A 25,682-nucleotide genomic window follows, 5' to 3' on the forward strand; every position below is an offset into this window, starting at 1 on the left:
TTCTCAGGAGAGAATAAATTCAGTTCCTCCAATAATCTTTCCTCATAGCTGAGCTCCTCCATGCCTCTTATCAGTTTGTTTGCCCTTCTCTGCACTTTCTCCAGTTCCCCGATATCCCCAATGCTGATTGCTGGACAACTGGAATGTGGACAGAAGTCATGGTTATTTGTTTATAGAGGTACATGTGTTATATGGCCGTTTCATGTTCATAGAGCAATTAAAGGGTGAATATACACTTTACCAGACTTTCCTGGTAGAAACAGAGACTGCCATTGCTGACCTCCCACTGCCTATACCAATCACTGACTTGGAACAAGTATGCAAACCAGGAGAGTAAGAGAAATATTAGAACCTCTGCACTGTATATACAGTATGAACTTGTTCTAGGTTAGTGACTCAAAGAGGTGAAGCCAGAGGGTCACCATGACTGCCAGGAAACCTGCATTTGCAGAAAAGTAAGACACAATGGCAGCCCCCAAGTTTCTCCCAGAAAGGGTATAAAATTACAGTCCTCATTTTTCAATAATAGTTATTGGCGGGGCTTTTTTTCTCAGAGAATAGGTGCAGGAACTCCTCCCTTCTGAGTCACTCCTTGACTCCACCCCCTACCCACCTCTGAGCACCGTTCCTTGGTTCCACCCCTTACCCACCTCCCAGTACCACCCCTTATAGTGAATACAGAACCAAGTATCATTTTGTGGTGCTAAGTAGTTTGTATGGAATTTGTTAATGAAACCAAGAAAGGCAGTAAAAATGGATCTAGCAACAATAGATACACCCCAGCAACAATGGACCCCCAACAGCCAGCATCAGTAGACCAACAATTGACTCCCTGCAACATAAGACCCACCCCCAGGAAAAATAAAGCCCCCACCAGCAACAATAGACCCCCCCTGCAAAAATAGATCCCCTCCAGCAACAATAGATTCCCCAGCAACCAGCATAATTAGACCCTCCAGCAGCCAGCAACAAAGACCCCTCCCTCCCAGCAACGATTGACCCCCCAGCAACATAAGAATGACCCCCAGCAACAATAGATTCCCCATGAGCAACAGAAGATCTCTCCCTAGCAATAATCGACCCCCTTCCTACGCAAAAATAGATCCCAGCATCAATAGACCCTCCAGCACACCCCAGCACCCCTTGCCAATCAGTTCTGGAACTGTGTTCCCCCACGTTCCTGCTGAAATAAATCCCTGGTTATTGCAGAAAACCATGATTAGCATTATAGACAGAAAGGGCCAGTCTTTGCAAGCATACATTTATGTAAGAGGACCACTGAAGCTTACAGTATATAGTAATTAGAGATCACTGGCTAGATTAAGTCACTTATAATATGATTGGGCAATGCTTGTAGGCCCTTCTACGACCCTGGGTAATGGTCCCTGTCTGATCCTGCTTACAGGAAATTTGATTGGCCAGAATGGACTTTCCCATTTGGTCACTATTGTTTCCCCAGAGACAAGCCCTCACCTTTTTGCCATCCCCCTCTTCTTCATAGGTGCAAAACATGCATTCTCACTCAAAGTATGCTTGTAGAAAGATTGTTTTTCTCCTTGTGATCTAGCCATTTTTTTGTGAAATGCGTTAAGGAGACATATTCCCTGGGTGGAGATACCATAGTTGCAGCTACTTTGTGGATGTTCAAATAAAACAACCCAAGAAAGCAGAGATTGGAATTCGGCTCTCATTCATACATTTTCTCTAATGGTGAGCGACGAAAGGCTTTCTTGAGCCGTCAGCTCATAGACAAGATATAGGAGCGGGTCTGGATTAGTGCTGTGGGTATAGGATGTTTAGACCCAAGTATATGTTACGTTTAAGTCAGCATGACTGCTTTACAGTAATAATATATAAGGGTTCAGTTGGGTTTTTATGTAAAGCTGTCAGAAGAGAAAAAGGAGGGGGGCACTGTTGACCTTCTTATGAAAATGCTAGGTCCCTGGCTGTTGTGCTAAGCATTGTTCTCTGACATGAAACAAGTATTCAGATCAAGGCACAATGGCACATATTTGGTGGAAATGTCCCAGGGTATGCAGATTGTGGATCAGAATCTATGCACTTCTTCGTAACCTTTTCAATACTAATATAAGGAGGGATCCATACGAGGCCCTCCTAGGAAAACCAATCACGGAATTACTAAGACCAGAACGCCAACTGGCGTCACATATTTTTACTGCAACTAAATTGACCATAGCAAAAGCCTGGAAAACTCTGGCTCTCAGCTTCGAAGCAGTCAAAAACCGTGTAAATGATATTATGATTGATGAAAAGCTGACAGCTGTGCTATCAGATACACATGATAAATTCCTCGGACATGGCAACCCTGGGTGTCACATGTCCACCCTTCCCGATTCGATCCAGCACTACTTTCACTGTGAGATGCCTCCACTCCCCCCACCCCGGGGACCCCTCACCCACCTTCTTACCCTTTTTTCCTCTTCTGCAACATTTCCTCTTCTTCTCTCTTAGCCTTCTCTCTCTTACATCTTCTTTTTATTTTCTTCTCTTTGATTTTTGATCTACAGTCCAACCCCCGTTGGGCTGGACACATGTCGAGCGAACACTTTTATGACATAAGAGAATATGTTACCCAGCTCTATATGGTCTCTTTTTGTATTGTTTTGTTATATATTCAAAGCTAGCCCATTAAACTGTAACAGGCTCTATAAGCTTAAACACACGCAAATGAAGTCTAGTATGCCAGCATATCAACAAGTCCCGTAGACCAAGTGTAACCTCTCCTGAATATCAGGAAGGTATGTGTTCTGTTATGTCTAGCACTATCATATTCTCTGTATATCTGTAGTTATAAGTAGATGTGTTTACATGGTGTATCTACCACTGTTTTTGTATTTTTTTTTTTTTTTGGTGATTATTTTGTTCAATAAAAACCTTTGTACAAGAAACAAGTATTCAGATCAGAAAAGTCAGAGAAAATTGGTCATTTTCTTTTCTCTGCATGCTTGCTCTAGGTCCGTAACTCAGAGTCCTGGAACAGGAGCAATGTCAGAAGGGCAATTTAGCAAAGGCAGCCTCCAAGTTTCTCTAATTACAGGTTTCCAGTAAGAAGAGGAAAATCCAGGGAAGTAAAACCAATGACCATAAATGGGGGGTTGGGATGTAATGGGAATGTACAGAGAGTGTCATTTTACACTTGTTCAGCTGTAGAGGACACACACATAGAGAGGTTTTTCACCCTTTTACGCCTAAGCCTATTTCTGACATTTGTTGTTTACAAGTTAAAGCAGAGTTCCGCTTAAAAAAAAAAAAAAAAAAAATTAAATACAAATACTGCAGCTGCTGACTTTTAATAATCGGACACTTACTTGTCCAGGGATCCAGCGATGTGGGGGATCGAAGCCCCGCTCGTCTCCCCCTCTGCTCGCTCGGCAGCGCCGGTGTTGTAACTGTGGGCGCCCGGCTGTGGCTTCACAGCCGGGCACCCACTGCGCATGCGCGTGCCTCACGCCGTGACTGGCCGCGCAATAATCTGGGGCCTGTGACGTGTCCCAGATGATTGCCTAGAGGGAGGGGGGAGAGCTGATCTCCGTTCCTGCGTTGAGGGAAGTGATGTCAGGAGTCCAGGCACTGAAGGGGGCAGATTACGAGGGACTCCCTAGCAACAGGCATTAAGAGGTGAGTAAAAAAAAAAATTTCCCCATATTTTTTTTTTTTTTTATGCACATTAATTAATTTTTTTTTTTTTTGGGTGGAACTCCACTTTAAAATCCGTAGTTTTTGCTAAAAAATTACTTAGAACCCCCAAACTATTTATTTATTTATATAGATAGATATATATAGATATATATATCTATATAGATCTATATCTATAGATCTATATAGATATAGATCTATATAGATATATAGATCTATAGATCGATAGATAGATAGATAGATAGATAGATAGATAGATAGATAGATAGATAGATAGATAGATAGATAGATAGATAGATAGATAGATAGATAGATTTAGCAGAGACCCTAGGGAAAGAAAATGGCGATTGTTGCAATATTTTATTTCACACGGTATTTGCGCAGCGGTCTTTCAAATGCATTTTTTTGAGGGGAAAAAAAACACTCTCATGAATAAACAAAAAAAAAACAAAAACAGTAAAGTTAGCCCAATTTTTTGTATAATGTGAAAGATGATGTAACACCAAGTAAATAGATACGTAACATGTCATGCTTTGAAAGTGACAATCGTGGAATGGCGACAAACTATGGTACCTAAAAATCTCCATAGGCAACGTTTTAAATTTTTTTTTTACGGTTACCAGGTAAGAGTTACAGAGGAGGTCTGGTGCTAGAATTATTGCTCTCACTCTGACGGCGATACCTCACATGTGTGATTTGAACACCGTTTACATTTGCGTGACTTGCGTATGCGTTTTCTTTGCTGCGCAAGCACACGGGGATGGGGGAGCTTTAAAAATGTTTAATTTTTTATTTGTTTTTGACAAAAAAACAATAAAAAAAATTTAAAAATCTGATCACTTTTATTGCTGTCACAAGGAATGTAAACATCCCTTTTTTATGCTTTTGCTTGCGCTAGTTTTCTGATTAGTATTATTCCTTAATACATAGAACATGGGCTTACATTTTACCATGGACAAGCTCTTTAAGGGTTCTTGCACATGGCACTGATGTATGAACATGGCAGAAAGTTCCTGCGTAAAAACACGAGGATGGGCTGTATAGTACACACATATATGCACGTAAAACTCCTCTAGCTTTTTATTTTTTATATCAAGTGGTTGTGGCAAACGCATGTTTTTGCATGTAAACATGTGTAAAATACTGACCGGCAATGCTAATTGTTGTTTTAGTTTTTATTGATCTATACACAGTGCTAGTTTACGCGCCCGAGTGTACAGGCCCATTAAAAAATAATGGTCTGCATTTAGAGCAGTAAGCCCAGGTTCACACTGACAGCGGGAATGAAATGAAAGAATGAAAAGTTCAGCTCAACTCACACGCTTTCATTCCTGAATGACAGTCCTGACTTCAGAGTGGGGGGGGGGGGGGGGCAATTTCTGTTGCGGGTTGCTGCACAGAAGCCAATGGAAATCGCACCCCGAAGTCGTCAATAATAGTACAGAAACTATTTTTGGGAATCGGTGCTGTGCTGCCAATGCGACATGTCAAATCGCATGCCAAAACTCTCCAATGTGAACCATGGCAAAAACAAAAAAATCAGAATACCTAAAGACGTGCCGTTTTTAGGCGTCTGGGTGCAAAAGCCATAAAAAGCAGTCCACTGAATGCGGTATTTACCAATCCAATGTAAAGCACATGTGTGTACTGTCTGAATGAGACCCACAATTCACACATGTTGGTAGTCACATAAAAACCTAGAACAGGAGCCCTTGTACTCACTTTTTTGTTTCCATGTCCGTTTCTTGCTGTAGGACCAGGTCAGAGCCTCCTCTTCGAGCGTCAATGAAACCTCGGCTCCTTGTAGTCGCAGTAAGCATGTGTTATTTTCGCTCTCCATAATAATTTAAAATAAACCCCAATAGTTTTGTGCTGCAGGTGTAAGAGACAGGACATGAATTTGCGGTCTATAAATATTTGAATTGATTTTTAGTTACTGCCTGTATTCCCTATAAGCCATGGATCTGATGGCTCTACCGGTGTTTCAGAGCCCAGCTCTGTGTGTATTGTTCTCTGTCCTTGCTGGCTTTGAATAAAGTGTCACTGATTTCTACAGTCTTACCAGTGCTGCCCAACAGGTTCTGCCTCCTAGGCCACCTCCTCCTCCTCCACCTCCTTGTGGAGTAGAGGACAAACATTATGTGCATGACGTGTACTGGGGACACACAGCTCTCTTTTGTTTACCCCAAACAAGGGCAGTGTGTAGGGAGATAATTGAATGTGTACAGGGATGTCATAGCGGAAACAGAGACCATGGTGTTGTCCCTGGTTGCTATTGGGAAAAGCAGCTTATACTGACAAGAGATGTACATGACTTACATCATGGACGCATTGGACGCTCTACCAGATTGGGAGACTATATAAAGAGAAATTATAACTCTAGAAAAAAATTAAATAATAATAATAAAAAAAAAAAAAAAATATATATATATATATATATATATATATATATATATATATATATATATATATATATATATGTATGTATATATATGCAGCGAGTAAAATAGGTATTGAACATGTCACCTTTTTCTAGGTAAATATATTTCTAAAGGTGCTATTGACATGAATTTTTCAACCCTTGAAATCCATACATGCAAAGAAACCAAAACAAATAAGTTCAGAAATTAGGTTGTATGTAATAAAATGGAATGACACAGGGAAAAAGTATTGACCACATGAAGAAAGGGAGGTGCAAAAAGACAAAAGCTGAAATCTATCAGTAATTAGAAAGCAATCCTGCCCCTTGTCAGTGCAAATTAATATCAGTTGGTTCAGTCTCAACTGATGGCCTATAAAAAGGTGTCTCATTACCAAGGTGTCACACAAGAAACATCTCATGATGGGTAAAAGCAATGAGTTCTCTCAAGACCTTTGCAGCCTTATTGTTGCATAACTGTCAGGGCTGGCTCAGCCCTTCCTTCTCTGAGCTGGCCGCTCAGCTGTCAGCTAATTGCCAGCTCTCATCTCTCTCCACAGTTACTCAGCTGTTCCTGATCCTGCTCGTCTGACCTGCCTACTTAAAGCTGTCCAGCTCACTTCATCTCTGCCTTCACCTTGGTCACATCACAAGAAACCATCTCCTGCATTCCTGTTTAAAGACTGGCTTTGCTGACATCCCTTCTGGCTCCTTATCCTGCTTGCTGTTCCTCTACTTGGATCCCTGACTTCTGTCCTGGCTGATTACCCAATCTGGTTACTGAACTCTGGCTCGGCTGACTACCCGATCCGGTTACTGGACTCTGACTATGCTTTGATAACACTTACTCTATTTACCTTTTTATTTTTATTAATAAACAAGTGTGATTGTACTGTACTTCTGTCTTGGTCTGGTTCATGGTTTCTGACAGTAGGCGAAAGCCATGAATTCTGAAGATACAGTCGATCCACTTGTTCAGTTTGCCATGGCGTTACAAACGCTTCTGAGTCACACGGCTCACCTGGAATCTCCCACTGTAGCTGCTCCAGTACAACCCGAGTCGCAGGCCGTCCCTGCTGCTGCGCCAGTCTCTGTGCAGGCACCAAGAGGTATGTCTGGTTCAGCTCCACTTCCCCAGCGATTTGGGGGCGATCCAGTTCAATGCAGAGGGTTTCTTAATCAGGTTGAGATATACTTCGAGATGCTGCCCCAGGCGTTTCCCACGGACAGAAGCGAAGTAGGTTTCGTGATATCTTTGCTTTCTGAGAGAGCCTTGGCCTGGGCTAACCCTCTATGGGAGATGCAAAAACCTGTTGTCTTAAGCTACCCTGAGTTTGTGGCCTCCTTTAAAAGGGTATTTGACGTTCCCACACGCTCCGCTTCTGCTGCCAAGTGCCTCATGTCTATCAAACAGAGTATGAGAACTGTTGCCGACTACGCCATTGAATTCAGTACTCTGGCAGCAGAGGTTGCTTGGAACAACGAGGCCCTCGTGGCTGCTTTTTCTCATGGTCTCTCGGATTCCATCAAGGATAAGATAGCAGCCCGAGATATACCCACTGAGCTGGAGAGCTTGATCTCGTTTTCCATCCTCATTGACTCCAGACTCAGAGAAAGACTTTCTTTTAAGGAGCGCTTGCAGAAGTCTCCTGTATGTTTGCCTCCGAGCTTTGCAGTCCCACCCGTGCCTCCCTCACCTCCCATACCTCCTGGTACCGAGTCAGTCAGTGAAGATGAACCCATGCACTTGGGCTCCAGAAGGATAAGCCCCTGGTTTCGGTCACCCTTTCTTGGGCTAAGTCGTCTATCGTGATACAGGCTCTAATTGACTCTGGGGCTGCAGGCCTGTTCATTGATGCTGCCTTTTTATCAAAACAATCGATTCCACTGCAGCTGTGTGATACTCCACTTGCCATTGAGGCTCTTGACGGGAGACCGCTACAGCCTGCCCATGTGACTCATGAGACAGTTCCGTTGTCCATGGCCGTGGGGGCGCTTCACCATGAGATAATCCAATTCCAAGTTATTTCCTCACCTAAGTTTCCGCTGGTTATTGGTTATCCTCGGTTACAGAGGCACAACCCCTCTTTTGATTGCCTTCCTGCTGAGGTTCTGTCCTGTCCACCACAATGCAGTGAGACATGCTTCCGGAAGGTAGCCAAGGTCCTGTGCACCTCTTCACTCTCCTCCCTGCCAGAGGAGCACTGTGGTTTTAGCGATTTCTTTGACAAAGGTCATGCTGGTAGTTTGCCTCCACAATGGCCGTATGATTTGCGCAATTGACCTTCAACCTGGTGCCATACCCCCTCGTAGTCGGGTTTACCCTTTGTCGGTCTTGGAGGATAAAGCCATAGAGGAGTATGTTGCAGACGCACTTTCTTGAGGTTTCATCCGCAAAAATCCTCGCCTCCTGCTGGTGCCAGTTTCTTCTTTATAAAGAAAAAGAGCGGTGAACTGAGACCTTGTATTGATTAAAGGGGTCTCAATCGTTTCACGATTAAGAATGCCTACCCGATTCCATTGATTACTGAGTTATTTGACCGCCTCAAGGGAGCAACGGTTTTCACGAAGCTTGATTTGAGAGGGGCTTATAATCTCATGAGGATTAAGGAGGGCGACGAGTGGAAAACTGCGTTTAATACCAGAACAGGCCATTATGAGTACCTCGTAATGCCTTTTGGCCTTTGTAACGCCCCGGCAGTTTCCCAGGAATTTATTAACGATGTCCTCCGAGATTTGTTGCAGTTATATGTGGTGGTTTATCTCGATGATATCCGGATATTTTCCAAGTCCCTGGAGAGCCACCACACATATGTCTGTCGTGTGCTTCAGAAACTAAGAGAGAACAATCTCTATTATAAACTGGAGAAGTGCGAGTTCTATCGTGAACAGGTTAAATTCCTGGGCTATGTCATTTCCACTGCTGGTTTTTCGATGGACCCAGAGAAACTTTTGGCAGTCCTACAGTGGCCTCGACCCATGGGTTTACGTCCTCTGCAGCGTTTCCTGGGTTTTGCCAACTATTATCGGAAGTTTATTCGTAACTTCTCATCCCTGGTCAAGCCCTTGACTGATATGACCAGAAAGGACAGTAACCCACAGAGTTGGTCTCCAGAGTCCATTAAGGTTTTTGAGAGTCTCAAGGCTGCCTTTGTTTTTGCTCCTGTGTTGGCACATCCTGATCGTTACCTTTTATCCTTGAAGTTGATGCTTCTGAGACTGGTGTTGGCGCCCTTCTGTCTCAACGTCCCACCTCTGAGAGTTCTATGCATCCTTGTGGTTACTTTTCCAAGAAATTGTCACCTGCGGATTGCAATTACGAGATTGGTGAAAGAGGCCTGTTGGCGATCATTTTAGCCCTGAAAGAATGGAGACATCTCCTGGAAGGTACCACTGTGCCAGTTCTCATTCTTACTGACCATAAGAATCTCACATTCTTGTCTGAGGCTAAACGCCTCTCTCCCAGAAGGGCGGGATGGGATCTTTTCTTGTCAAGTTTCAATTGCATTGTCTCATTATTACCCAGTACTAAGAATGTAAGGGCTGACGCCTTGTCACGTCAATTTTCCTCCACTTCCAGGTTGGAGTCGGTTCCGGTTCCTGTGATTCCTCCTGATCGTATTCTGGCTACGGTTCGCACCAGTCTTACTTCTCCTTTGGGTGACAAAATTCTTGCTGCTCAGGTCCATGCTCCTCCTGAGAAACCTTGTGACTGGGACAAAGCAACGGAGTGTCTCCGTACTGCCGTGCTCCAGACTTACCAATCTCCCAAGACAGCTGGCCAGCCTGGGAGGAATCAACTCGTTTGGGCCATTTCCCAACAATTCTGGTGGCTTAGTATACGTGCTGATGTAACTGCCTTTGTAGCTGCTTGTTCCGTGTGTGCTCAGAATAAGACTCCACGACACCTTCCAGTGGGACTCCTACAACCCATACCCAATGGAGAGAGGCCCTGGACTCCCCTGTCTATGGATTTCATTGTGGAGTTGCCCAACTCCCAAGGCAACACTGTTATCCTTATGGTGGTTGACTGGTTCTCAAAGATGTGTCATTGTATTCCACTTAAGAAGTTGCCTACTTCTAAGGAACAGGCTTCCATTTTTGCTCGGGAGATCTTTCGCTTACATGGGCTACCCAAGGTGATTGTCTTGGACAGGGGCAGTCAATTTGTCTCCCAGTTCTGGCAAGCCTTTTTACCAGCACAGTTGGGAATTCAGCTTGCTTTTTCCTCTGCATATCTCCCGCAGTCTAATGAGGCCACAGAGCGAGCCAATCAGTCCTTGGAGCAATTCCTACATTGCCATATTTCTGACCATCATAACAACTGGTCAGGCCTATTACTATGGGCAGAGTTTGCTCACAACAGTGCCTTGAATTCTGCCTCTCGATTCTCTCCGTTTATGGTGAATTATGGTTTTCAACCTTCCATGTTGCCTGACTCATTTTTTCCGCAGTTAGAGGAGCATCTCCGTGGTCTTCGCTCCACTTGGGCACAAGTCCAGGAGGCTTTGCATCATGCTAATGATAGGTACAGACTCCATGCTGACCACAGCGCCTGCCTGTGCCTTCCTACCAAGCTGGGGACAGGGCCTGGCTGTCATCTCGCAATCTCCGACTTTGTGTTCCCTCACTGAAGTTCGCACCTCGGTTTATTGGGCCTGTCCGTATTCTTCGCAGGATTAACCCAGTGGCTTACGCGTTGGACCTTCCTCCTAGTATGCGCATCTCAAATGAGTTTCATATCTCCTTATTAAAACCGTTGGTCTGCAACCAATTTACTACCTTGGTGCCACGTCCTTACCATATACAGGTTGAGAACCATGAGGAGTATGAGGTACAATCCATTGTTGACTCCTGTAGGTTTTGTGGGTGAATACAGTACCTGGTACATTGGAAGGGGTACGGTCCGGAAGAACGCTCCTGGGTCTCATCCTCGGACGTACATGCCCCTGCCCTCCTCTGTGATTTCCATAGACGTTTTCCCCTCAAGCCCGGTGGTCCTCCGAGGGGGAGGGGTCGTTGAGGAGGGGGTACTGTCAGGGCTGGCTCAGCACTTCTTTCTCTGAGCTGGCCGCTCAGCTGTCAGCTAATTGCCAGCTCTCATCTCTCTCCACAGTTATCCAGCTGTTCCTGATCCTGCTCGTCTGACCTGCCTACTTAAAGCTGTCCAGCTCACTTCATCTCTGCCTTTGCCTTGGTCACATCACAAGAAACCATCTCCTGCATTCCTGTTTAAAGTCTGGCTTTGCTGACATCCCTTCTGGCTCCTTATCCTGCTTCCTGTTCCTCTACTTGGATCCCTGACTTCTGGCCTGGCTGAGAACCTGATCTGGTTACTGAACTCTGGCCTGGCTGACTAACCGATCCGGTTACTGGACTCTGGCTATGCATTGTGTAGAAAAAGGGTGAAAATACTGCGCTAAACCTAAACAATCATAAACAAAAAGCAGCTAACACACAAACAAACCAAGTCTGAGGAGAAATGCAAAAAATAAGTGTAGCGCTAAAAAATGTCAACGTGAATCAATAAAAATGTGTAAATGTGTATATAAACATCTAGAGTACCTCAATCACAGGGGCAGAATGGATACAAAAGATAATGAAAAATAAATAAATAATATCTGACAACAAACTGTGTCCCCAAAGTGCTATGAAGTGATAACCATAAAAAAGCTAAAAGTCCACATATGAAGTGTCCAATAATTGGGGGGGGGGGGGGGGGGCTTTCTCTTCAATCTTCAACCGAAGTGTAAAGTAACCACACAATAGGAGAAAACATTGGCGGCAGAGGAGGATACCGTCCAGCTTTGGCACCATCTTATCACTGGGGATCCTGTATCCCAAAGCCTTTCAGATGCACTGCCGTACGGTATCGGTAGCCAAGGAAACTCTCAAATGGTTACAAAGAAAGAAAATAAAGCTCCTAGAATGGCACAGCCAATCAACTGACTTGAATCAAATAGAAAATCTATGGAAAGAACTAAAGATCAGAGTTCATAGAAGAGGCCCAAAAGAACCTTCAAGATTTGAAGACTGTTTGTATGGAAGAATGTGAAAATCACACCTGAGCAATGCATGCGACTAGTTTCTCCATACAGGAGGCGTCATTACCAACAAAGGATTTTGTACGAAGTATTAAATAAATTTCAGTTAGCATGTTCAATACTTTTTCCTTTTTCGTCAATTTTCTATGTATGGATTGCATGGGTTGTTACCAACATGTGGTGAAAATTTCATGTTAATAGCACCTTTAGAAATAGATTTACATTTACCTAGAAAAATGGTTGTTCAATACTTATTTTACCCGCTATATATATATATATATATATATATATATATATATATATATATAATTTATTTATTTATTTTACACTGTTTTATTTAAATTGTTGTTTTTTGGTTTTGTTTTTTTTTTTACTAAACTTCTTTTTCATCACATATGGAACAAAAAGTCCCCTATGTAATACATTTTTAGTGACAGGTCCTAAGGAGAAGGGACTAAAAGACCACTGATATCTCACCTGTCCTCCAATTAAATGAAAGGAACCCGCATCACATTATGGCTGGGGAAAGTTACACCAGGACCCAGGAATGACATTTTACATGTCACTTCCAGGTCAGTAACAGAAAGGGAAGATCAGGGAATGGATGTTCACTGATCTCCTTCCCCTCTACCTGGCAGTATCTGCCATACTGGTCTCAGGTCTGCCAATGGGCACACAAAGTCTGGGAAACATGGCAGGGCCGTGTGGGGGGGGATCATGAGTTACCAGAGTGTGTGCAAGCGATCCAGATAGTCGATTTGTCAGATTTACATAGACTCTTGGCAGCTGTAGCTGCCTGGAGTGTGTGTAAAACCCCTCAAAGCCACCAATATATTATTTACGTTGGTGGCAATAAAAGGTTTAAAGTACATGTAAACCCTAACTGACAATTAGTTTTCTAAATCACTGTGTCATAAACAGCTGACATTTTTTTTCAATTAAATATTTGTTTCCAACAATTTTTCTTCTTTTGTTGCATCTTGGTGCTGCAGACCTCCTCTTTGCAGGCTCTTTATGTCTACATGAACTCCAGTAATGGCTACATGGCATTTTGCAGGCGAGTTTCCTGATGGTGACAGCTATGGACTATGCCTTTGCAATGTTTGAAAAACCGTCCATTTGTAGTCTCTATTGAAAAACCACGTGAGAGGGTGACAACGCAGGAGATCAAACGGGAGACAGGGACAGAGCATTGACACTCTGTAAAAGGAAGTGCCTAAACAAGGACCTGTATGGCAGGATCATCCTGTATTATGGAAGGATCATCAGGGATTATGTTAATGAAACCTGCAGATTTAAAAGTGTTGAAAATGTCCTTTAAAATTACAATTAGGCCTCTTTCACAACGGCCGTTCCATAAGTCCGTTTTTCATCCAACCGTTGACGGAGAGGAAGAAGACGGTGGTGGGAGAGAAGGCATCGGGGAAGACGGCGGCAGGAGGAGAAGACGTTGGCAGGAGAGATGGCAGGAGAAGACAGCAGCGGGAAGAGAGGGCGGTGGAGAGGACAGCACCGGGAGAAGACAGAGCTATTAATAAAGGAATTGTCAAAAACCAGCTCTTGTTTATTTTTCACATTTCACTGCCTTTTTGGTGAATGGGTAGGGGTATTATGTACCCGATACCCATTCACGGTACCCGCAGATCCCGACAACCACCAGCCAGGGTTGCCGGGAAGGTGCCCTTGCCCCCATGTTGCCCCAAAGCACCCAACCCCCCATATTGAGGGCATGCGGCATGGTATGGTTCAAGAGGGGGGTGCCCATTCGTCCCCTCCCTTTCCTGACCTGCCGGGCTACATGCTTGGATAAGGTTCTGTATAGATTTTGGGGGGAACCCACGCAATTTTTTTTTCCTCCGAATCCATAATAGACCCGAAAGGGCCTGGGATGGACCGGGGGGGGGTTGTTTTTTTTTGCCAGCAATTTTTTTTTCTTTTTTTTACATTCAGCTGTCAGCGGGGAATCCCGCTGACAGCTGATGACCTGTCAGTTGTTAAGGACGGCTTCCTGGCCCACTCCTTAGCATCAGCTGTATATAGTGTTTGAAGTTCAGTTTAGTCACTTTGGAAAAATTGATATCCGTATCTGTTTTTGATCCATTTAAAAAAAAAAATGTGACTGAACTGAACAAAAAAAAGGAACGTCTGTGTTAAACCATCCTTAGGCATATCTAAATCCAATTATTCTCACTTTGGATAGTTAAAGGGAGGGTTAAAAGTGCTGCAATTTTTTTTTAAATCTGTGTCTCATTAAGGAGATTTTACTTCACTTCCTGTCCTGTAGACTCAACAGAAAGTGAGAGGATATCTTTCCAATGGGAAGGAAATCACCTCAAGACCTCAAGTAAATGACCTTGTGCTGGCACTGGTTGTTTAGCTTAATTTGTAATGGTAATTGGATCAAATGAAACAAAATAGCTGAAAAGAATGTGGCGCCATCTAAACTATGTGCTAATTTAAATAAAAATTTAAATTCAAACAAAATGAGCCCCCCTTTTACTAACCAGAGCCCTGTAATTCCCGCGACGGAAAGAGCACACCAGCTCCGGCCGGTGTCTCGTGTCCTGATTGGATAGATTGATAGCAGCACAGCCATTGGCTCCCGCTGCTGTCAATCAAATCCAATGACGCGGGCACCCGGGGGGGGCGGGGCTGAGTCCTGCTGTCTGGGACAATAGACGCAGCAGCGCGTCCACATGGGTGTCCCGAAGGAGAGCGCGTCTCCAGCGGGGCACTCGAGAAGAGGAGGAGACGCCAGAGACCCCAGAAGAAGAGGATTAGGGCCACTCTGTGCAAAACCAACTGCACAGAGGTGGTATGATATGTTTGTTATTTTTTTTAAAAATGAGCGTTTGGTAACCCTTTAAGGTGAAAAACCGTGAGGGTTTACAACTCTTTTAATCCTTTAAACGCCCTAAATGTTTAACTCCTTCCCAGCCAGGGTCATTAGAACAGTGACAGAGCAAATTTTTAACATTGATCATTGTATTAGTGTCACTGGTTCTCACAAAGTGTTAAAAGTGTCAGTTAGTGTCCGATTGTCCGCCACAAAATCGCAGTCCTGCTAGTTACTATAAAAAATAAATAGATAAAAATTCCAGTATGGATACCATAGTTTGTAGACGCTATAACTTTTGTGCAAACCAATCAATATACGCATATTGGGATTTTTTTTTTTTACCAAGAATATGTAGCAGAATATATATTGGCCTAAATTTATGAAGAAATTTGAATTTTTTTTTTATTGGATATGTTTTATAGCAGAAAGTAAAAATATTGTTTTGTTTGTTTGTCTCTTTTTGTTTATAGCGCAAATAAAAAAAAACCTAGTGGTGATCAAATACCATCAAAAAGCTTTATTTGTGGGGAAAAAAATGACATTTTTTTTTGGGTACAGTGTTGCATGACCGTGCAATTGTGAGCTAAGGTAATGCAGTGCCGTATCGCAAAAAATGGCCTGGTCATAAAAGGGGGTACATCTTCTGTAAGTCAAGTGGTTAATATATAATAGATAATCAAGGGTGTCAAGATCCCAAAAGTAAAGGATAAAAGAAATGCTTGGGTTAAAAAGATTGTTGAACATCTGCGAGGTATGTTTAAAGCCTGTGTGTTTCCTATGTACACTGTGTATTGAATTTCCATGTGCTAACTTCTGGTTCTTTTCACATACTGTTAAAGTAAATTAGCTGACATCATTGGAGGGGGTGTCAGGATTTTCTCCTTTTGTTCTCGAGCAGCTGAGAAGTGTGAGAAGTGTGAACAGGACATTCATTGTTCAGCTCCGTGCAAATCTCCATACTGCCAGGTCAATGGTGACGTCAATGTGACACCAGTAAAGAAACAAAACAGGAATGTCAAACGTATTTTGTTACCAGCCATGTCTGTATGGACTATCACTCCCTGTCAATGACTGCTTTTTCTTTTTTTTGTTTATAAAATGACATACTATGATTAATTTAGCTTTTATGTAGCCTTCCTGGCGGTATGATTATGTCAGATTTTTGCGTCCCAAAGTGGTACAATTATTTTGCATAGAAATTTGGCGTTTTTATATTGTAGGCCTGTAATTCTCAGCAATAACAAACTTAAATCTGTCCACCAAGAGTCTAGTAGATATCCCAGGTATAATGAAGTTTGAAACACAAAATCATAAATTATAATATATGTAGCAATAACTCTCGGCGGAGCTGCTGGTTTAAGCGGGCTTGTTACCTTCACTCTCCTTCCCTCTGTTTCACCGGCACCGGGTCTAGGGTTCCGTTGAGATTACCTCCGGACGATACAAGCACCAACACTTGAGTGCGTTTTCAATGCTTTATTGAACAATTAACGAAGGAAGTAGCAGGAAAGAGGCAGAAGGGAAACTGCAGGGAAAACTCAAATAACTTTCTGTAGGATTCTTGACAAATGTCCTTTAGAGTTAAATATTACAGTAGAATGCGCTCCCCTTGTGGGACACACTCTTTGCTCGCCTGGATAGGCCTCTCTCACTTGCCTAGCAGCCAGTACGTAGCACGAACAAAAGTCTCTGCCACAGACTTGCTTGGGATGAACCCGTACGATCCTCTGCCACAGGATGTATGGGTTTTGCTGTGAATGTCAGTGACAGTGCTTGAACCTTTAAGCCAAACCCGGCAACACTATGCTGTAAAGTTACTTTAGGATACGTCCTCCAACCGAGTCACCAGGCCCCTCTCCAGACCAGCACTCCGCATAATCCTTCAATGACGGGTCCTCCTCTGGGATCTCCTCAGTTGTCCAGCTTCTTCACTCTGGATAGACAACTCAGGACCATTCCTCGGCTGCTGTGGTAGGCCCCAGACAAGCTTCTGGGCCCACCCATGCGCCGTAGCGACGCGGGCCTCCGGAACGGAGGACTATGAGGTAGCACTCTAATGCATACCTGTCGGCCAGGAGGGCCAGCAGGTGGCTGTAAAACGACCCTAAAACATGGCGTCTGTCCCATAAATACCCTCTCCCAGAATCCCACTCGGAGGACCACCTTCACCGAGTTGTCTCCGGGACAGAAGAGCATCCATACGCTTTGACACGTTGCCTTTCCAACACTAACCGATAGTAACAACGACACCCACCGGTCCAGTATGGAAACACATGCAACGTCAGCCAAGCTGGAACAGAGGCAAATCTAACTTCTCCTAACAAGCAATTTATTAAATTTACCTATCAGATGGTAGATCGCAAATCTAGCAGCGCTACATACTCCCCCCACTACAGTAGACGTTGTCCCCAACGTCTGTCCAAAAACAATGACAGTAACTCCCAAGCCTGGGAGTAGGTATTTAAACTTTTTAATAACTTGGATAGTCAAAGAAGAAAGAAAGACAGTGGAAAGACAATATAAGACTTACATCTACAAAACATTATGTTCACGTCCGTAAACAAAACTATCCTATGACTGTACATAACCTCACTATCTATCTAGCTGAAAAGCCTCCCAGCTTGATAGGAGATCCAATAGTTCCTGAAAAGGAAAACATATTAAGCACACACATATACTGTACACTATCAGGAGCAAAGCCTCATCTCTCTTTTTTTTTTTTAAAAATGAGCCTGTCTTCCTTTTTACCTATATCAAAATAATCTTAAGGAGTCCATCCCTGTATAATGATTTCTTTAAATGAAGGAAAATCCGGCTAGCAAAGAGAAGTCTTTGGATTTAAAACACTGAACAGAATATGTAGATCGTGACCACGAAGATCTCTTTATACTGACACTAACTAACTATCTAACTTCAAAGTCCCTTTGTCCATAATCACCAATTAAACCGGGGATCTGGCAAGGTCAGTGTCTTTCCCGTTTTATCCACTGTGGTAATGAAATAGACAACGTCATCTTTTCCGGGCCTGCAGATGACCACTTTGTCAGCATAGATGTGCCGACCGAAGTTCCAGTGCATAAAACATCCACTAAAACGTTCATCCATTTTAACAGAACATCCAGTCTTTCGAAAAGGCTTAGGCACAGACAAATAGTCCCAAACAGCTTCACTGTACCAAAGTTCCCGGTTAAGTTCAATCACTTGCATTATGTCCTGGGGCACATAGGGGAATTCCAAACCATACTCTGCAGCCACACGCTTGTTTAACATTCTCTGCAAACGTGCAAGTTTGGGCAAAGATCTGTCTTTCCCTATACCAGGAGGCACACAGGAATCCAATGATTTGCTCACCATAGACCCAGCGGTGTCTGTAGTGAACTAGCAACTTTCGATAAAGTCTCAGTAACAGTACTGTGCGGCTCCACACAGGGTGACGTCTTCCCAGAACTCAGGGCTGTCCATTCAGGGAAAATCATAGCAGAGGCGACGTCTTCGCCTTGTGACCACAACAGCTCTTGTGACCACAGCAGCTCTTGTGACATAGTCTCAAATAAGTCATCATCACCGGAAAGATCCGACATGGATTCTATTTCCGAATCTCCTAACTCTTCCGCTGGCAGATACTTATTTACAGTCCCAGATACATTCCCCATCAGTGGCTTACCCGTTCCTGATGTGGACTTTGGTAGCTCCGGTTCAGGTAACCTCTGAGGTAGGCCTCGAACCACGGCCGCGGGAAGCCTTCACATATCCCACCTTCGTCTGAACAGATACAACAGGAGTAGGTGTAGTGGACGCAGAGATCACAGTAATGTCCCCTGATGAGACGGCAACAGCAGTGTCTCTCTCCGGAACATTGTCAGTAACAACAGGCAAAGTGGTGACCTGCCGTTCTCTCTCTGTAGTAGTAGCAGCTTCTACTGTGGCGATACCTGTTGCCCAATCCATCCGATAACCCCGGGCGATGTGGTAGGTTGCTCCACCACAAACAAGTACTCTCCACATTGCGGACATCGGCCAAACGGACGAAGATGCACGGCCAGTCCTTCACATCAGTGGCAGATCATGCCCAGTCCCTCAATATCTCCTGAGTTTACAGAACAAACCTCCCCTGCAGCTTCAAATGAACTCCAGTATCCGTAAGCAGGGTTCTGGTCAGCACAGCATTCAACACAGTGTTTGCAGGGAACATTCTTGGTCCCATAATTGGCTGCATCGCCGGAAAAGACATAGCCACACTCTGATCTTCTCAGCACGATCACGAGGCTTCTCTTTTCCTCTGGCGCCAAACACATACACGCATCCCACGCGGTATCAAGTAGGGTAGGCTCCTCCCACTTGTTCCTCTGATCACGTAGTTCCTGGGCTTTCACTGGCGCCCGCCGTCTATGCACTCAGAAATAAAGTCCTGCAGCTTTAACCCCTTCTCTTCCTGCAAAATTTTGACAAAGTCCAGCTCTCACCGTAAACTCCCGGTGAAACACTTCTCTGGGTTGTGAGAATTGACGGTCAACAAATCCCGGACGAGCCCCCACATGTAGCAATAACTCTCGGTGGAGCTGCTGGTTTAAGCGGGCTTGTTACCTTCACTCTCCTTCCCTCTGTTTCACCGGCACCGGGTCTAGGGTTCCGTTGAGTTTACCTCCGGACGATACAAGCACCAACACTTGAGTGCGTTTTCAATGCTTTATTGAACAATTAACGAAGGAAGTACCAGGAAAGAGGCAGAAGGGAAACTGCAGGGAAAACTCAAATACCTTTCTGTAGGATTCTTGACAAATGTCCTTTAGAGTTAAATATTACAGTAGAATGCGCTCCCCTTGTGGGACACACTCTTTGCTCGCCTGGATAGGCCTCTCTCACTTGCCTGGCAGCCAGTACGTAGCACAAACAAAAGTCTCTGCCACAGACTTGCTTGGGATGAACCTGTATGATCCTCTGCCACAGGATATTCAGTCACAGTGCTTGAACCTTTAAGCCAAACCCGGCAACACTATGCTGTAAAGTTACTTTAGGATACGTCCTCCAACCGAGTCACCGGGCCCCTCTCCAGACCAGCACTCCGCATGATCTTTCCATGACGGGTCCTCCCCTGGGATCTCCTTGGTTGTCCAGCTTCCTCACTCTGGATAGACAGCTCAGGACCATTCCTCGGCTGCTGTGGTAGGCCCCAGACAAGCTGGACCACGAGGTAGCACTCTAACGCATACCTGTCGGCCAGGAGGGCCAGCAGGTGGCTGTAAAACGACCCTAAAACATGGCGTCTGTCGCATAAATACCCTCTCCCAGAATCCCACTCGGAGGACCACCTCCACTGAGTTGTCTCCGGGACAGAAGAGCATCCATGCGCTTTGACACGTTGCCTTTCCAACACTAGCCAATAGTAACAACGACACCCACCGGCCCAGTATGGAAACACATGCAACGTCAGCCAAGCTGGAACAGAGGCAAATCTAACTTCTCCTAACAAGCAATTTACTAAATGTACCTATCAGATGGTAGATCGCAAATCTACCAGCGCTACATATAATAAATAAATATAAATAATTATAAAAAATAATAATATAATAATAAAGTAAATTTCCCCATGATTCACTATCGCTCAATTCTGCAAGTGTTCTAATTTACTATCGCTGTCTAGCTGGTCTAAAACCACTTTTGACGTAAAGGGACACTTTTTGGTTGCTATGGACAATCTCTAGTTTCCAGGCAGAAAGAACAGTATATATCATATAAAACTGTATGCAGGGCATTGGACAAAGCACTGGTGAAATAATTTCATACAGTAATGTAATCTGTAAGATTACAGTGTACTGTATGTATTATGATTTTTCACTTTTTTGAATTTGCCGCCAGGCTCCGCCCCGTGCGTCGTGACGCTCGCAGGGAACGGAGCCCGGCACAGAGAGGTTTCAGGAGGAGGACACAGGCCACAGACACAGTGGGGGGACATTGCAGGATCCTGGGACAAGGTAAGTATACCACACCAGGATCCCGAAATGCAATCCCGAGTGTGGCTCGGGGTTACCACTAATGGTGCTGAAATTTAACCCCGAGCCACACTCGGGAAAACCCCCAGGGAGGTTAACACCATCGATAAAATCTGATAAGATTGAACATGTTAATGGAATTTTAGGGTTCTTGCACATGGTACTGCTGTATGAACAGCAATCACTCTTGCCAGAAATACAGTTTTTTTTTTTTTTACTACTGATCTTCTTTTACTTCAGCAGAAGTGTACAGGCCTGTGTATACAGAGCCATTGTAAACAATAGGGTTCATTAAGATCAGTAGAGAAAAAGACACCCATATGCCTGAAAATTTGGGCATTTTTGGAATCCATGTGCAAAAACCCTAAAAGTTGTTTTTAGGCCTGATTCACACCTATTCAGGTTGCAGTTTGCATATTGCAGGTGCATTTTGCGTATTTAAATACATGCTTTTCATCCATTGAAGTCTATGGAACCAAAAAAACCAGAAAAAAAAAAAGTCCCCGGCCATTTCCATAAAATGAACAAATATAAACTACATCCATAGGAAACTATGTTAAATGTACTGTAGTGTGTTTCTGCAATCCTGAAAACGTGCTAAAAATGCCTAGGTGTGAACCAGGCCTTAATCTTTTCATATGTGCAGCTTTTGTTAAAAGAATACTTGGTGATCCTGCCAAGAATGTCATTTCTCAGGCACTTCCTGTTATGGGTCGTTAACCGGGGCTTTTTTTCAGTTAAAATGTGGGGGACCACAATGGGTACTGGGGTGATGCTGGAAGCTGAGGAATCTATTATCGGTGGGTGGATCTATTCTTGGGGGGGTAATTGTTGTTGGAGGAATCTATTGTTGCTGGGAGTGATCTACTGTTGATAGAGGGGTCTATTGGTCTGGCTGCTGGAGGGTATATTATTATTATTATTATTATTATTAATAGAATATTATTATTATTAGATTTTTGCTGGGGTAGATCTATTGTTGCTGAGGGGGTCGAATGCTGCTGGCTGCAGGGGATCTATTTTACTGCTTAATTTTAACAAATTCCATACAAATAACTTAGCAGCACAAAATAATACTTGTTTCTGTATTCCCTAAGAGGGGCAGTAATGGGAGGTGGGTAGGGGGCAGAACCAAAGGATGGTGCTTGGAGGTTGGCAGGCAGAAACCAGGGGTGACTCAGAAGGGGGGGGTACCTGCACCTATTCTCTGAGAAAAAAGCCCTGGTGACAATTTATGCTTCTATATTGTCACCCTGTATCATGCACCTTTGGTTGAGACTGCAAGTGGCTCTGCCAACACATATTATGCAGGTGTGGTTCACTGTTGTCACTATTAGGAAGCCAGTTTAGAGCAATTGATGTGCGGCTGAAGCTGCAGTGAGTGCATATAGACAAGAAGCATCCGCAAGAGGCTGCAGGAGACCAGCAGCACTCAACAGCAAAAATGATGAAACACTTACTGCCAAAACAAATTAAATGTCATCCAGTTAGGGCTTACATCTACGTCAAATAGTTTTCTTGTAGGCTTTTCTGTTAGAAGATTAAGTCTATTTTTTTTCTTTTTTTTTTAGCTAGGTCCATGGGGTCTGCATACCTCGGGTTCAGTCCTGAATGTTTTTGGGGACCAGACCACGAGGGAGGGAGTCAGGGCACTGTCCCCCTCGCTACTGGAGGACCTGTCACTCATGCCTATCTGGCTGTTTTTACATTTCCACCAGTTCATGGTTACCCGCTAACTCCTGTCTTTAGTTAACCCTTCATGGTGGCCCTCTGTTCCTTCCTCTTCTCCTTCTATGTACTTACATGCCTTGTTCTTCTGGATACGCCTTGTACCTCTATGCACCCCTTTTGTAATAATGTCAGATGAGGCATGAAACAGTTTGTCAGACATAAAGGGGTTGTAAAGTCAGAAGTTTTTTTTATCTTAATGCATTTTATGCATTAAGATAAAAAGCCTTCTACGTGCAGCAGCCCCCCTTAGCGCTTCTAATACTTACCTGAGCCCCATCTCTGTCCTGCCATGTCCACAAGTGTCTCGGCCGTCCGAGACTCTCCCTCCTAATTGGCTGAGACACAGCAGCAGGAGCAAATGACTCAATCAAAGTCAGTCAGCCAATCGGGAGAGAGAGGGGGTGGGGCCGGCCAGGGCTCCATGTCTGAATGGACACATGGAACTGTGTCTCAGCTCAGGTGCCCCATAGCAAGCTGCTTGCTGTGGGGGCTCTTGACAAAAGGGAGGGGTCAGGAGCACAGAAGAGGTACACGAGAAGAGGAGGATCTGGGCTGCTCTGTGCAAATCCACTGCACAGGGCAGGTAAGTATAACATGTTTGTTATTTTTATAGAAAAAACAAGACTTTACAATCACTTTAACTGGAAATCTCGGCAGTACAATCCAGCATTGCAATAACAGTTCTTTCTAACTAGCTAGATCCAATCTCCCCATTGCATTCCTTCCCCAAGGTGAGAGTTCATATATGGAAGAGTCCTGGCTCAGGCAGACTTTCCTAGCGCATGCTCCAGATGTTGCTGGTGGTTACATTTTCAGGCTTGGCCTCTGGACTCCTTCCCATGCAGACCATGACAGAGAGCACCTGAGCAGAGCCTTCCCCCTTTTTATTGACAGCACAGAGTGGAGGGCAGTGCCCAGAAATTCCCTGGAAAATGCTAATCTTAGCTTAAGCCCTTCCCTGGCGGGAATTGTCCAGAGAAAGGTACACAGGGTACACACTGCTCCGAGGCTAACCTGCATGAGATCCAAAGTCCCTGAATGTACCTGGGTGCCAGCTGGGTCTGCAGCTGTGATCATTGAAGATAATAGACAAAAATAGCAGCACTTCAACGTACAAAAAAACAGGCTTCTCTATTTAATCCATACATGCCAACGCCATTATTTATTCATTAAATAAATTGTAAAGAATAAGCACTAACGTGCGAAACACGTTTACTGGCTGTCCTGGAGCTGTGCGCTTTTGTTTTTTTTACCTGTATGGATTAAATAAATAAAGAAGCCTGCTCTTTGTACGTTGGTGTGTCGCTATTTTTGTTTTCTGTCGTCAGCCTAAAGCATTCTCTCAACCCCAATGCTTGTAAGCAACTGCTTACAAGTGCATACCCTCTGGTCTCCTCTACTAGTCTCTCATGGGAAGGGTACCCTTAGCTGAGCAGAACTGTTCCTAAAGTTTACAATATAGAGCGTCCTCTTGTTATTGTTAGTGGTTCTGGAGTATCCTGTACTATCCTACACCCTATCCAAATTATTTAACAATAAAACCACAAAAGACATCCCCTAGAGACACAGAGATGTAGATAAAGGTTTAGGATTAGATTAGGAACTGAACATTATTCCAGGGGTTCCAGGAGATCTCAAACTTTTTGCCACGAGTTCCTTGGTTAAAAGGTTGAGAAACCCTGCTTTTTGGGTCTCCAGCCATCCATGTGCCATAGTGATCCTTCCTGCCTTCCAGGTGCCATAATGATCTTTCCTTCCTGCCTTCCATGTGCCATAGTGATCCTTCCTTCATGCCATTATTTTGAGGTTTATATGTGTAGTACTGACCCCCGAAGGAGCTGCTGATTTAGATCGGGCTGTTACCGTCACCTCTTTACCCATAGTTTCACCAATACCAGAACTTAGAGTCTATGTTGAGCTTTGTATCTGACAATGTAGGCACCAGTCACTTTAGTACTTTTCCAATGCTTTAATGGGAAATAACTGGAAGAAGTAGCAGGAAATAGGTAGAAGAAGAGCTGCAGGAAAGTTCAAATACCTGGGCGACACAGTGGTGTAGTGAATAGCACTCTCACCTAGCAGTAAGAAGGGTCGCTGGTTTGAATCCCAACCACGACACTACCTGCCTGGAGTTTGCATGTTCTCCCTGTGCCTGCGTGGGTTTCCTCCGGGTACTCCGGTTTCCTCCCACACTCCAAAGACATGCTGGTAGGTTAATTGGATCCTGTCTAAATTGTCCCCAGTATGTGTATGTATGAATGTGAGTTAGGGACCTTAGATTGTAAGCTCCTTGAGGGTAGGGACTGATGTGAATGTACAATGTATATGTAAAGCGCTGCGTAAATTGACGGCGCTATATAAGTACCTGAAATAAATAAAATAAAATAAAATACCTTTTCTTTGAATCACTGAGGAGTTAAAATCTCGGGGACGAATATACCTTCAGTCCGAGATTAAATCATTGCCCACCCGGATAGATCTCTCTCACTGACCTAGCAGTCGGAGCGTAGCACGAACAAAAAAAAGTCTCTGCCACAGACTTGAGAAGAACAATTTAACTGTACGATCCTCTGCCACAGGACGTAGTAGTTTTAGATGAACAGCAACACAGTACCAGAACCTTTAAGCCGACCCGGCAGTACTTGTGCGGTAGATTAGGTTAAGATGCATCTTCCAATTGAGTCACCAGGCCCCTCTTGAGACACCAGAATTCCGCATGGTCCTCTCCAAGATGGGTCCTCCCCTGGGTCTTCTCAATTGTCCGGCTTCTTCCCGCAGGACAGACAGCACAGGACCATCTCTGTAGTAGTAGGCCCCAGACAGGCTTCTGGGCCTACTTGCACGGCTGCAGCAACGCAGCCTTCGAGGGTCACGAGGTAGAACTCCTCTCTAGCACATGGCATCTGTCTCTTAAGTACTCTCTCCCACAATGCATAGCAGTGGACCACCTCTGCCGAGTTACCTCTGGGAAAGAAGAGCACTCAATATACTTCAGCTTGTTG

At 44.2% G+C, this 25,682-nt stretch overlaps 1 protein-coding gene across 2 annotated transcripts in view; it reads right to left on the reverse strand.

Moving 5' to 3' along the window:
* Positions 1-5,711, reverse strand: part of LOC141108616 (ceramide kinase-like) — a 68,897-nt gene extending 63,186 nt beyond the window's left edge. For both annotated transcript variants that reach the window (XM_073600388.1, XM_073600387.1), the window contains exon 1: positions 5,380-5,711. In XM_073600388.1, the coding sequence (XP_073456489.1) occupies positions 5,380-5,497 (118 nt within the window). In that variant the 5' untranslated portion in view covers positions 5,498-5,711. The remainder of the gene's footprint in view (positions 1-5,379) is intronic.
* Positions 5,712-25,682: the final 19,971 nt, after the last annotated feature.

The sequence above is a fragment of the Aquarana catesbeiana genome, linkage group LG09 (genome assembly GCF_042186555.1).
Source record: "Aquarana catesbeiana isolate 2022-GZ linkage group LG09, ASM4218655v1, whole genome shotgun sequence".
Taxonomy (NCBI): Eukaryota; Metazoa; Chordata; class Amphibia; order Anura; family Ranidae; genus Aquarana; species Aquarana catesbeiana.